We start from the raw sequence: 13,596 nt of genomic DNA, 5'->3' as shown, positions 1-13,596 counted from the left end.
AGTAGCCAGTCCCTTCCTGCTCCCAGCAGTACTTGTGTACCAGAGGCTGGAGTAACAGTTCTCCAAATGTGGGCACCAGCTGTCAAATCAGCCACCGGGGGGGGGTGTATGTCCACACACAAACTAAACATATGCAAACCCACCCATACATAAACTCCCTAGTGAGAATTTCATTGCTCTGAAAACAGTAGCATGAGCTGGAGGCAGTGTGCCTCTGCCTGCCCCACTGTGGCTGAGGGAGCAAGGGAGCAGGAACAGTCTCTTCTAGCCTAAAGGGTAAAATGAAGGGGAGCGCGGGTCAGAATCCCAAACCTTGCACTTAGAGCACAACAGAGAGGTATAAGCAGCACTTAAGAGACAAAGCAACTTGCAAGAGAGTTGGAAAAAACAATCGTTTTCCACACCAGCTTGCACTTTGAAGCACACACTAAGCTGCTGAAAGATGCTGTCACATATGTCTGGAAGCACCCTGCCTTTCTGACCTCCACTGGATGAACGTGGGGGGGCTTCAGACTGGGTATTAGGAAAAATTTCTTCACTGAAAGGGTTATCAAGCATCAGAACAGGCTGCCCGAGGAAATGGTTGAGTCACCATCCCTGGAGGCATTTAAAAGACATGTAGACGTGGCACTCAGGGACATGGTTTAGTGGTGGACTTGGCAGTGTTAGGTTAACGGTTGGACTCGATGATCTTAAAGGTCTTTTCCAACCTAAACGATTCTATGATTCTATAACATCTCCAGGACCTTCCCTCTGAGCTCTGATCTTCTATACTCTGCAGAGCAGTACTAACTAGAAAGCCACAATATGCATACAGACACACATAGAACGTGCACAAATATGCAAAGCCAGCAAGGGAAATGCAGAAGTCTGTGTACAAAATATGGTCTTTGTGCAGTGCAGTCCCTGGAAAGTCCTGTAATTCTGCCTGATGTTCTAAGTAGTCATTAATGGCCACTGATGTGTTGTTAGAGCACGTTATCATACAAAACTCTCCTTCAACAACTGTAGATTATAAATGTATGAGGACATGAGTATAAATGAATCAGTACGAAACACCCACATCTGTCTCCTAAAAGCAGATGGAACAGATACAGAATTAACAATAATTTACCGAGCATTAAAAATCTGCTGAAATCCTAGAATCCTAATCTTGACTTACGATCAGCTGTACCAATGTCTTTCTATGGGAAACATAGGCTAGTAGCATAAGCAAAGAAAAACAATTCCAGGCATCCTAAAATTGCTCAGATGGCTTTAAAGACTGGATCAGGTTGCTTGTAGTCAGAGGCATAGGGAGAAGACAGCACTTAGCTCCTCGCTTCAGGCTTAGCATTACTCTACCGCAGCAATGATGCAGCTACAGGATTCGAGACGGGTAGGACATAGGAAACAGAACTGGACAAGGGGTCAGTATTCTCCTCATCCAGCTGGGTAATTACTTAGAATTGTGCTTGTACTGCTAAAAACGTTTTGGGGGACAACTGGATCCCTTACATATCATCAGTCCCAGGCCTGGACAAACTCCAAACAGACTACTTTGCTTTCTGGTTATCCCACACTCGTTTAAAAGAAACATTTGTGGAGTGCTTTGCTGTCTTCAAGTTGTATGATCAGTTATTCCAAGTTTGAGCTGTTACATTCGGTTTGTTTTGGTTTTCTTTTTTTCAATCAAATAACAAATTATTTAAATGGAAGTAGTTTCTAAATACTTACCCTAACACACCAAAACTCATAAATCGAGTGACTAATTAAAAGCAGACATCTCTTGGACCATATTTCAAAAACAGCCCTTTCTGAATTTCTACTGCTCATTAGCTTTATCCCTTATCAGGACATTTGCAAACAGCACACAGAAGATTCCCAGGCATATGAGTTATTTCTTATTCCAAGAATAAAGGAGTTTAAAAAAAAAACAACAATGCAACAGAACAGGTGATTAGTCAACATTTGTTAGCTGTTGGCAAATCCTGACTTTTTTTTTTTTCTTTAAGAGCACTGTATTTTACAGCATTAACAATGTCATTGATCAGATGGAAGCGGCATATTTGAGAAAGAGGCAAAACCTGTTCATGGTATATGTAACACTTTACCTTTGCTGCTTCTCAGTTACGAAGCATGAGGATAAAACTTGCAAGAACACTCCACCTCCCACTCACGATTCACATGTTATCGCCAGTATAGCTTAATTAGTTTTGCCCAGCTCTTTTTGAGATGGCATTTGGTAAGCTCAAACACAATTACCTGACTTAAATTCATCTTGTTGGTTTTTGTGCCATTTTTTCCTTCACATAATTCTTCAGAAATCGCTTTGTTCTTCCTCCACCTTCTTGATCTCTTTTCTAAATCATAATGGACTTCCTCAGTCTCACTGCTGTCCAAATACTCCAAGCTGGTTGCCTGTGGATTGAAATTTACATCCAGTTCTCCATGGAAATGTTTTTTTTCCATTCTGGGCATATCACTTTCAGTTCTGCTTTGTAACCAGAGAAGCTTGCTAGGTCCTTTAGCTTCCTGGGAAGAGTTTACTGAAGATGTTTCAGAATCGGAGAACAGTGTCTCAGTATTGGTGTATAACCCAGAGGAAGGGGAGGTCACTGCCTGGTACTGGTCATTGCCATAAACCCATTCAGTACCATACTGGGAATTGGTATAATAGAAGTCATCTGGTAATTGCCGAGGTCTCCGACGCAGCTTGTTCAAGGCCACATTCCAGTCATAGTCATCCTCGCTGTCTGAGCCCATCTCGTCATAGGCAGACACAATGCTGGATTCATTTTCCAAAGCTTCAAATACTTGACTCTTTGGTTTGGCGAGCATTCGAGGACGAGGCAAAGTGACATTCTGCAAAGCTACCCAGTTTCCATCAGTGCTTTGAAAAACAGAAGGCGGACCTATGAAAACGGAACAAGAACAATTATCGCTACATGATCACAGTGTGAAAGACTCATTTTACTTGCCAGTTTGCGATCAACTGGCCACAAATTGGAGGGTTCAACAAAACTAATGAACAAATGCAAGTGTTGCTGCTACATGAATTCTCTCATGTTGTGAGCCATGCTGCTGTACTTTTAATCAGAAGCCACCACTTGAAGTCATATGGTGATGACTACTTAAAATGTGAGAGTACTTAACCAAAGCTTTTTTCTAAACGAATTATTAGGAAAGGCTGATGGAACATCAGTACACAGACATGTATAAATCCTGTGTTTTGCAAATGTCTTTGATTCTGTGTGCAGTTCTGGTCCCCCATTTTGAAAAGGAAAGATGGAAAAAGGATCAAAGAAGAGCAACAAAGATTGCACCAGGTTCTGAAATGGCTTCCATTCAAGGAATGATTAAGTAAGACAGCTCTGCTGTCTGGAGGAGAGAAGACTGAGAGGATACATGCTAAAAGAGATGGGTGAATCTCTTCCGACCTAACTATTAGAGGACATCGAGTGAAACTAGTGAATTCAAGGTTCAAAACAAACAAAAGAAAGAAGTGGGAGGCAATGGGTACAACACCTGTGGAGCTTCTTGTCTAAGGGTATTATGGATGCTAGAAATTAATCTGGGATAAAACAGAGATGGCTATGGACATGGAAGAGAAATCCACTGAGGTTTACTAAATACAGAAAAAATTCTAGCTGAGGTAGTCATTATGCTGAAAGTTCTGGAGGTTCAGAGCCTACTCTGAGGCAGCATGAAAAATACTTGCTTTCTCCTAATCTTTCCTAGGCTCTTGCTTATGGTTACTGTTGCTGCTGCTGTTGTATCCTAGACTAAATGAGGGTTTTGTCTGACCCAAGCACTGCTGCTCTTGTTATTCTTACACTTTTTCAGAGTATGTTTTACAACTCTGACAGAAAAAAAAAAAGCCACAAAAATGGTCAAAAAGTGCTGTGTTACTCACAGAATTGCATTTCTTCTAAATACAGAGCCGCTTACTACTGCATAGGTGAGATCATATTTACATAAATTAGCACAATCGGGTATTTACTATAAGCTCAGTAGGCACCACAATTTCATCACAAATGTGGTTCTTAGATGAAAGAAGCAGAACAAATCCTCTGAGTAGAGCACCTGAAAGGAACTGGGTCAATTTGTCCTTGTGCTATGGTTAAGCAATTGTTAAGTACTAAATTACTCAACAGTTGAATTCAATGGGATTGAAGTGCGTTCTTAAATTTAAGCACCCAATTAACTGCTTTACTGAAAATAGGCCTTCCACTAAAATGCCCAGGAGAACAACACTTCTGAAGGGGGGCTGAATGAGCAGTTCACAAAGTAATGCATACTTAGTTAAGTCAGATTTTAGTACTACTTTACTATCACTTTCTTTTTGGGGGGAGGAGGGGTACTGACACTGTCTAATTTTCAGTCTCCCAGGTTATCAACTGGCATTACAGATAAATGAATTGAACTGATGGGCAGCCCCCATCCCTGGTACCCACTATACCCAAACCTGTATTTTGGCTGCTTCTGCTTGCCAGTGCCTAGTGAGCCAGCTGTGGGAATTACAGCACCAGTAAACTCACCCTACAAAAGAGAAGTTTTCTGCTTGTTTAGCTTCATGAACCAATTTGCTACAGGGGTCAGATGGGCTCTACAGCTGTTGCAAGAAAAGAAGCAGGAACAAGCAGACTCTGTCATGGGAGGACAACAGCAGCAGATATGTTAGCTTTGCTGTTCCCTGTCACGTGGAGCCAGGGGCTGCTGCTGCAGTAAGCAGTTCAGCCCTTCCCCTTGTGCAGCTGTGGGGATGAAAACTAACCAACTCTTCTGTGCAGCAGTTGCCTGGTGCTACACTCTTGTAGCCTCATGAACACTACAGCCAGAACAAGAGAGGCAGTGGAAACAGGATCCCCCCAAGAGCAGGAACCACCTTCTTCAATGACAGCCTGTCCTTATGTCATCTTGAAGCAAGCAGGGAATTGCATTCTATCCCAGGGTGTTGATCAGGAATGGGCCTGACTTAGGAAGCTACTCACCATCCATATTCACATCCATACCTAATGCACAGAAAGACAGAGGACACAGATCTAGGGAAACTGTTGGTCTGTGAAGTTCCTACTCATACAGCTTCCTCAAACTTGTGTGGAAGCAGCAGTTAGTAGGGCTGCACAGAACACTGCATTGGTGAACTCATCAGAGTTGAAAAGAAAGGTGCAAGGGGGGAATCCTAAATGTGAATTATTTCACTGTTTGGTTCACCACGTAACCTCATGAACAGTTAACATGTGCAACAGAAGGGAGACTATGGGTAGCTGTGAACTCCTTCAACTGGAGGACAGATAACCGGGTGACAAAGCAGGGCCCTTGGGCTCTCATGTCTTAGAAGCTCTGAAATGTATCCAAATTAGATGCCTAGTGTTTCCTAACAGTCCAAAATGAACTCCCCAAAGGCCCAAGTTTTGAATCTTTTCTTGGGGGGGAAAAAAAAAGGTAAGATAACCAATGACAGCCCAATGAAATCATGACACTCAGCATCACCAAATAGACATTTTTACATGTGACCCCTGCAAACACAGAGGTCAACAGAAACTTCCTGGAGAAGGTCCTTGCTTTAACTCATATTTATTCCAAATCTGAGTGAGAACCAAAAAAAGAATCATATTCGTACTAGAATTATTTACTTGTTTCATTTAGCCGGTCCACACTTTTCCAGCTGGGTAATGCAGAGAGCTTGCGTTCCTTCTGTCTCCTGAATTGTCCTTTTTGCTGCCTCCAAAGAGCCTCAGTCACAGATGATGCAGGGTCTAGTCCTTTACTGGGCATATCTTCACTAGCCAGGGAGAATGCAGACTGGGACCTCTGTGGGAATAAAAATCAAAGAGCATAATTTAAAAATAGGAATACTTAATTATCAAATACTTTACCATAATTAGTATGAGTATTCAGTTACCCATGGAAGTGTGGAATCTGCTAGCATCCAGAAATGGAATTTAATGTATTCAAAAGAATTGTTTCAGCACTAGATTGCTTATTTATGTGCATTTCTGATGCTATGCAAGGAGGCAGAAAATTGTTTATACTACCACAGACCAGATGGAAAGAAATAATTAAGGTGAAGTTGTTAGGAATGTGCTTGGTGAGGACTGATATCTAACGGCTTTGACTCAAGCTAGCCAGAAAGAGATCCCATTGTGGTGAGACATGATGATCTATTGTTGGCTCAACAGGCCATCTGGTGCAACAATTTGCAGAAGTTAAAAATTTTAAAAAAGCAAACAAACAGCCTGTTCCCCAGAAATAGATGTGCAACTCAACTGATTTTAATGTAGAATTCTTTTGTTTGCTAGGACATACATATCACACAATATCCTGGGCAGTTTTATGCAGTCTTGCTAATGAAGTCAACATAGCCTACCATTGCACATTTATTTGTTTCTAGGAGGGTCACATTTCAAGTCAAAATGAGGTAAAATACTGTTGTGACTGTTAATGAGCTCTCACTACTACCAAGGGGAAGGCACTTTCCCTTGGATCTACATAAATAGATCAGTTTTGACTTAGGCACTGGGGTCTAGTTACAGAAGTCACATTTAAATTTGGCCAGATTTTTAAAAACTGAAAGCTGGTAGTGTCCTGCTGATTTCAGGAGAACTCACATATCAAATCACATATGTAATTCTAGAAACAAGGCTACAGCAGCTCAAGTCAAGTTTTAACATCTGGCTGACACTATTTTGCTGCAGCACAATTTTTTTTTTTTTAATTAATAACTTTGCTTTTGATGACAGTATGTGCTTAGGCAGCTTGAATGGCAAAACAGATCACTTTTTCAAACGACAATTAGCTTTTTTCCCCATAATTTTCTACCACTCAAAACCTCTGTCTTGGCCTTCATAACAGAGTCAGTAAAAGACTGCCTTTATACGCCAGGGTTTCATTAAGAAGTATGCTTTCAAGTGGCTCAGCTTCTTTACGCAGGCCAAGCTGGCATTCTCAAATCTCTTTACATTTTTTCTGATGTTCAAGTTACAAATAATGAACTAAAACTGTTAATCTCAAAAGGGCCAGTCGTTGCCTGCATCAGAGCTCCGCTTTGCACTCGTGCAGATGAGGAAAAGGATAACTTGACTTTCAGCTATTTTCAAGTCCCTTCAATTCCCAGGACAGCATAAGCATTCCTGGGAGTCCTGCTGGCTTGAAAGTAACACACCACTTTTTTGGCTGCACCTCCTCCCATCTGAAATGCTCCTGTATGGGACGTGTGTACCATGCCAGAAGATTTAATTAACTGCAAATCTTCCTGTATCCTTGGCTCAGCAGTGTGATTTCATAACATATTCAGTAAAAACAAAACACAACCAAGCACAAGGGTTTAGTTTGGCTTCTGAACTCTGGAGGAAAAGCCAGAATTATTGTCCTAGAATGAAATATTTTCTGTAACTGCAATGACTGCATAACTAGGTTAGTCCTGTCCATGCAAAGACAAAGGTCCTAACGTGATGCATTGGAGTGTTTCCTTTCAAATTCAGTGACATGAACTACTAAAAATAAGCTCATAGTACTGTATAATTTTATTATAGGGAATCTTTCAGATGAGTCACTTTCACAAACCAGCTACATTCAAGTGTATATTTAGGCTGTTTCAAACCTCAAACTAGATCTTCAACTGATCAAGATCATCTGAATCCTCCTTAACTCCTTAACCCTGTAAAAGAGTTAATAATTTAACACAATACACAGGTACATAAATTGTTTCGCTATAGGAATTTGCTCATTAACTTTGATTTCATCCTGCCAGGATATATGGACAATATAAACAATTCTGCCACAAATTTGCAGCCTGAACTATAACAAGTTTTAACTGTGCTATGGCTCACTTCACTTCGTTGTAAAGCAAGAACTACCGAACTTCCCATTCTTACAATAAATTAGGCCCAGTTCATGTCTGCCATATCCTCTGATATCCTTATGTTAAAGTTGTTACGTACTGAAAGCAGCAAGTTGGCAAGTGGCTGCCACTATTTTAGCAGTACCAAGAATATTCCCTCAGGGCACATTCGTTTTCCGCGTATATGGCAAACACAGAGAGGTAAGAGATGCTGAAGAACCCAGAAGCAGCAATATCCTACAGTTTAATCACTAGTATCTGTTTTCTCTTATTACCTAAAGAACTGAATAATAATAATAATAAGAAAAAATCAGGAAAAACTTAAGTAGTCTGTTTAATGACAACCTGGGCTTAGATAATGAAAGTAACATGTTTTTTCTTATTATGTAAAATGTAGGTTTGACAACTTTTCTGGTGTTTTGTTTAAATGGCAGCTTCTCACCTGCCTACTTGCTGTTTCATAAACATCACAGTAAAGGCTGCATCGCAGTGATGGCAGTGTCTGCACTTGGCTCTCAACTAACCTGAGACCCGCCAGCAGCTTAGCTCTGACAACGCAGAACTTGGCACAGGCTGCAAAACCTGCTGAAGGAGCTCAGCAATCCTGCCCTCAGACCCATGCTTCCGCAGCAACATTGCTACCCAGCACCGCCTGAGCAATTTAAAGCTAGTTCAGGTGTGTCTACACTATAGGGCAGATATATCTTTCAGAAGGACTAGAAGATACACAACAGCTTGAAGGATTTAAAAAGGAGAAGAAGCGCATGAAGGGCCTGATGGAAAAAAGCACTGAAAAACAAGGAAGCACAAAAAAGAAAGTAGACACAGTCCCATGTGACAGAATCCAAATCACAGTCTCATGTGATAGCAGTTCAAATCACTGGTAACACTGATAACGATACAAAAAGTGTAGCCAAGTCTGGTGTAGGAATAGAACAGAAGCACATCCTGGCATGAGAACAAATCAGTCTACAATGGCATAAATATGGCCATTTTTTTCAGAGCACAAAAGCAAATGTTTGTCCACAAGTTTATCTCCAATCAATTACCGGCCTGACTGATGACTCTATCTGAAAAGCAAATGACTCAAGACCTCCTTTTGTTGCTTTTGCAATTAAGAGCAAACTAGAGAGTTAGCTATTTGGTGGGAGGTTACACAGCAAAAGCTCTAATCTTGGTTGGCACATTTGCATCAACTTCAACTCAGCTGGCACCACTAACTCAACAGCCCTGCAGCTCTAGCATGGGCTTCAGCATGGGCTACAAGCCTAGGTACATGCCTGCCCGTGCTGCTGACTTCACTGCCACACTTAACCTGTGTCAGGCCGCAGAAGTACACATTACAGTGCTGCATTTGTGCCTCCCTTTGTCACAGAGATAACAGCCCATCTGTAGATCCACAGGGGACATTTTTCCCTTGTGGACATTTGCATATGAAGCAAAACACTGAACATAAAGGAACAGGATGGAGAAGCCTACCTGGGGGCTGGTACTCCATGTAGTTTCCCTGTGCATGGATGCAGGGAAGTCTGGGAGGTAAGGCCAGCTACCCTGATAGGCTCTTGGATTTGGTTCGCATTGGAACAAGGGATATTTACCGACCAAATGGAGGAGTCATGGCCCTGAATCTTTACCAATTGCCTACAAACTCAGACAGCAACAAGGTATCAGGGCAGAAGAACCAATCAAGCCATTTTCCAAAAGTATCCAAATCATACAGCAGCCTAAATATGATTTTCAAAAGGAGGCAGGAATGTAGGAGCTTTGGTCCTGATTTATAAAGATATGAGAGGTCAAGAAGATCCTTCCCTCCCAGCTAAAGCTACCGGCACCTTTTCTAACCAGAAGTTCTGGTTCCTCAGCAAAAAAAACCTGTCAGCCAGGTGCTATTTTAGACATATTTATTTGTGATTAATTACAAGGCTGCCCTGTATGTTTGCAGTCAGACACTGAGGTACTGCAACTGTTGTTTCTGCAATAAATTAGTACATCAGCAGATGGCATTGCAACCCAACAGGTCATTTGCTATGTTCACTGCACACGCTCCTCAGAGGCATGTGCTGCATACTGGATTGCTGTGCAGTACAGCACAGCTTGCAAAATATAGTTACAGTATTGACAGGCATTTCCAAACACTTTAGTTAGATGAGTTCCCCACCAAATCCTGCCTACTGGCATCTGCTGTGAGATGTTTGTTTCAAAAAGAAATTCCAGACACATTATAATTCTCTTTTTTTTACCCCTCTTCAGGGGATTTCTGCTGCATAGTTACAATGTCTGGATGGAGAGAACTCAGCCTTCATCTTGTACTGGGCTAGCACTAAAAGGAATAATTTTTGCATGTACAGTCCTGTTTCATTGCTGGCCTTCAAAAAAAAAAAAAAGAAAAAGACAATGTGGTTTCTGAAGATTAAAGAAGGAAGGAGTGAATAAAAAGTAATCACATACAGTGTCTCCTGTTACTTAATAAATATTCCATCTTCTGTCTATAACAAGTTCATGCTTCTGAACGTTGAATAAATAAAAACAAAACAAGTAACCAAAAGAAAGAACAACTTTTTATAAAACATGCTTGTGAATATTGAGTCTAACGTTGATAATCTATGGATTCTTTACCTTGAATGAGTCTTATATGTATGCATATTGTTTAGAGAGACAATATAAATATTTTGCTCTACACTCTTCCTCAAAAGATGAAAGAGTATGGGTAATTCCTCTTTCTTCTAAAGACAAGCCAAAGTGGTAATTCAAAACAGATGCCAAAAGCAACTGACTGTACAAAGGATATTCTGGATCACTCATGTTTTTCTCGTCGTTTCCCTCCTATTTCACCCTATTTCTTCGGTCTGTTTTAACTAGTAAAACTGTAATTTATTCTGCAGTTATTTAGAGTGGATCAAGGACTCTCCCAGATTCAGGAGGGACTGAGAACCCCGGGTGCTACAAGGGTAAGGCAGCTTGCAGGGTCACCACGGCAGGAGCCCTTGCAGGCACTGGGACCTCAACAGCGGGGCTGATGGCAGGGAGGGCACCTCTGGATCTGGGCAGCAGAGTCCTGTGCTGTGCAAGCTCTGACCTGTGGGGCAGCTGTTAGTTTGGGCTTTGAAGAGTGCCTTGTTTATTCAGGGAAGCAGCCTAGAATTGACAGCACAAACACAGATGACTTAGATGCAACCTTAACTGTCCCCTCTCCTCACCCGTAAATTCTACAGCTATGCCTGCTAGCGGTGCAGCAAAATCCCTCGCCTGCTTCTCATCTGTGCTCTATGAATACAATCAATGCACAGACAGAACCAGCAGGTCCCACCCACCTGAGCAAACACAGTAGCAACCCCTAGTGCATCCTTTGGTAAGTAAACTCCTACACCAGGAAGGAGACAGTAGGAGCTTGCAAATGGTGCCACTCTGCCACAGCCTATTTATCCCTGGAAGTGATTTTCGCTCTGCTCAAATGAATGCAGTCCAGACATTTAGCAGTGGGAGTGAAATACCAAGTGTTTCAAGCATCTGTTCCTTAGTTAATCTTGTATGTGGCAAAGTATCTGTTAACAACCCTATGGCTTCGGAAAAAGGGCAAGAACGGGCAGATGAATGGGAGATTTTCACACTCAATTGAAAGAAAACTCCCTTCTTCATGCCCTGACCTAAACCCTGGTTAGGATATCCCAGCCATCAGGGCAAATCCTTGAAGAACAGACTGGGAGAAAGCAAAGATGACCACTCCCTCTCCTGCAAAAGCCTTAGAGCTTCCAGGGTCTGCACAAGCTGGCTTGTTCACTAGTGACACAGACATAGCCCAGCTGCACTTCAGGTGGGTTTCCCATCCTTCTACTGGCCTCTCAGGCAGCTGAGCCCCTTAAAAGCATTGTTCCTTTAAAAGTAGTACAAAGATAATGCTCAGTTAATGAGGAATGGGTCCGTCAGCAGTATGAATTGCACAGCTGTGTAATAATACATGAAGCCACATTTGGGCGTGCATTTATTTTGGCTCAGTTTGGACTAGCTGACTTTGAGGATCTGGAGATGGGTTGCAAGGGAGGGAGGCAGAAGGTTATTCCCCAACAAACCCATTGCTGCTGAGCATGCAAGTAGCTCTACATGTCACCACACAGAAGTATAATCCACAGTGTTTGAAGGACTTTCTCCCCCCGCCCCCCAAACAATAAGCAGGCCCCACATGTGAAAATGCTATTGCTTTGGATACAAGGGATTTGCAAGGAATTTGTAAGCTATTAATAAGTGATATTTAAATATTGGTTCCAGAAGATGTGTATAAACATCCTTTTATTGTACTTGTGGGGCTAACAATTTAGGAAAGTGCTAGGAGCATAAGATAGCATAGTTCAATCAATGCAATGGATTTATGTGAATAAGTCTATAGAGTTTGTGGTAAATCAATTGTTACATGCTTTGACAGGAAGAGAGGGCAGATGTACCAATGCAACTGTAAGATAAGCAGTGCCTTTACAGGTACCCTTGTTTGTTTAGCTGTTACTATTTCTCACATGTCCCCCCATGGCCCATTCTTTTTCCCTCCTCCCAACTTGAAATATTCTATTACATCTCTTTAAAAAAACCAACAAAAACCAAACAGGGGAGACGCTTCCCAGTTACATAACATCTTTCATTTGAAGATACTGAGCGCTCAGTTAGTATCCTGTGATGACAGTATTACTATATCATTTACAGATGAGAAAGCTGAGTAACTGCAAAGGCCAGATCCCTGTTCTGGTGTAGGGCAACGTGATTCTAAATTGCCACTAGTGTACCCCACTGGGAGAGTGCATGTGTATAAAGGGGTAGGGGAAGGAGGTGAACTGTAATTTTCATCTCAAGTCTAATTGCAGCCTCACACATAAACTCACTTTTTTTTCCAAGAGAATACTCTTTACTGAACATCATTACTCTATTTTCATTAATTTCTAGGTTGCTCAGTGCCCCATGCAACCTTTCATGTCCCATTCTGACCCTCGTCACAAAGTTGCGCTCAGCAGTGCACTCGCCCATCAGAGCCAATCACTGCATCTCCTACTCAAAAACCCACTTGACAGAGGAAGCCTGAAGCGTTCTGTGTTTATTTGCTTCTCGCTGTGACAATACACCCTGATTTCATCTAAAAATAAAGTAAGATTTGTCAGGCAGACTAGCTCTGAGCATCACAGGTTTTAAGTTAGACCTTAAAGCTTTGTGATACCCAGCAGTTTATTAGGATAGCAACTTTAAAACAAAATAAAGCTGAAAGAACAACATATGATCTACATTCTTTGGAAATAACATTATAGAATGACCAACCTTCTCTGTCCTGTCCCCTACTCCCTTTCATGCCCTAAAACTCGTCATGGCTTGCTGGCAGTAAGTGTAATTCAGCTGAATTTAGCCCTGCATGGGCTTCATCATATATCTAGCATCCAAAACTGTCTTCTTGGATGTTTGTTAAGTGGATGAATAGTACTATGAAACCAAGAATCAGTAATCTTCTGCTAGAGATACATCTCAAACAAATTCAAACTATACAAATAACTTTAAAAGGACAACGCTGTCATGTTTAGCCTTGCACTGATTATTTAGCCACCTTCCACCATTCTGCTGCAGTGGAAGGAGGGAAATCAATCAGATTATTATGGACAGGGCCGTCTTGATCTGAAATGCATGGTCTCATACGGCCAGGTAAGTCCAGATCACTTTTGCAGTGAGACTACAATGTTGCACCTGCAAACTCAGCAGAAGACAGCAAGATTTGTAACCTGCAAAGTACTTAGAGAAAGTTGGAA

General features: G+C 41.7%; 1 protein-coding gene across 1 annotated transcript in view; it reads right to left on the bottom strand.

The window, feature by feature from the left end:
* Positions 1–13,596, bottom strand: part of MYRIP (myosin VIIA and Rab interacting protein) — a 227,491-nt gene that overhangs the window by 33,870 nt on the left and 180,025 nt on the right. Inside the window, exons 8-9 of the mRNA XM_009321068.1 lie at positions 5,619–5,796; positions 2,245–2,894 (exon numbers count right to left, since the gene is read on the bottom strand). Coding sequence (XP_009319343.1) covers positions 2,245–2,894; positions 5,619–5,796 — 828 coding nt within the window. The remainder of the gene's footprint in view (positions 1–2,244; positions 2,895–5,618; positions 5,797–13,596) is intronic.

The sequence above is a fragment of the Pygoscelis adeliae genome, unplaced genomic scaffold (genome assembly GCF_000699105.1).
Source record: "Pygoscelis adeliae isolate BGI_AS28 unplaced genomic scaffold, ASM69910v1 Scaffold280, whole genome shotgun sequence".
Taxonomy (NCBI): Eukaryota; Metazoa; Chordata; class Aves; order Sphenisciformes; family Spheniscidae; genus Pygoscelis; species Pygoscelis adeliae.
This window is presented reverse-complemented; position numbering and strand designations above follow the sequence as displayed.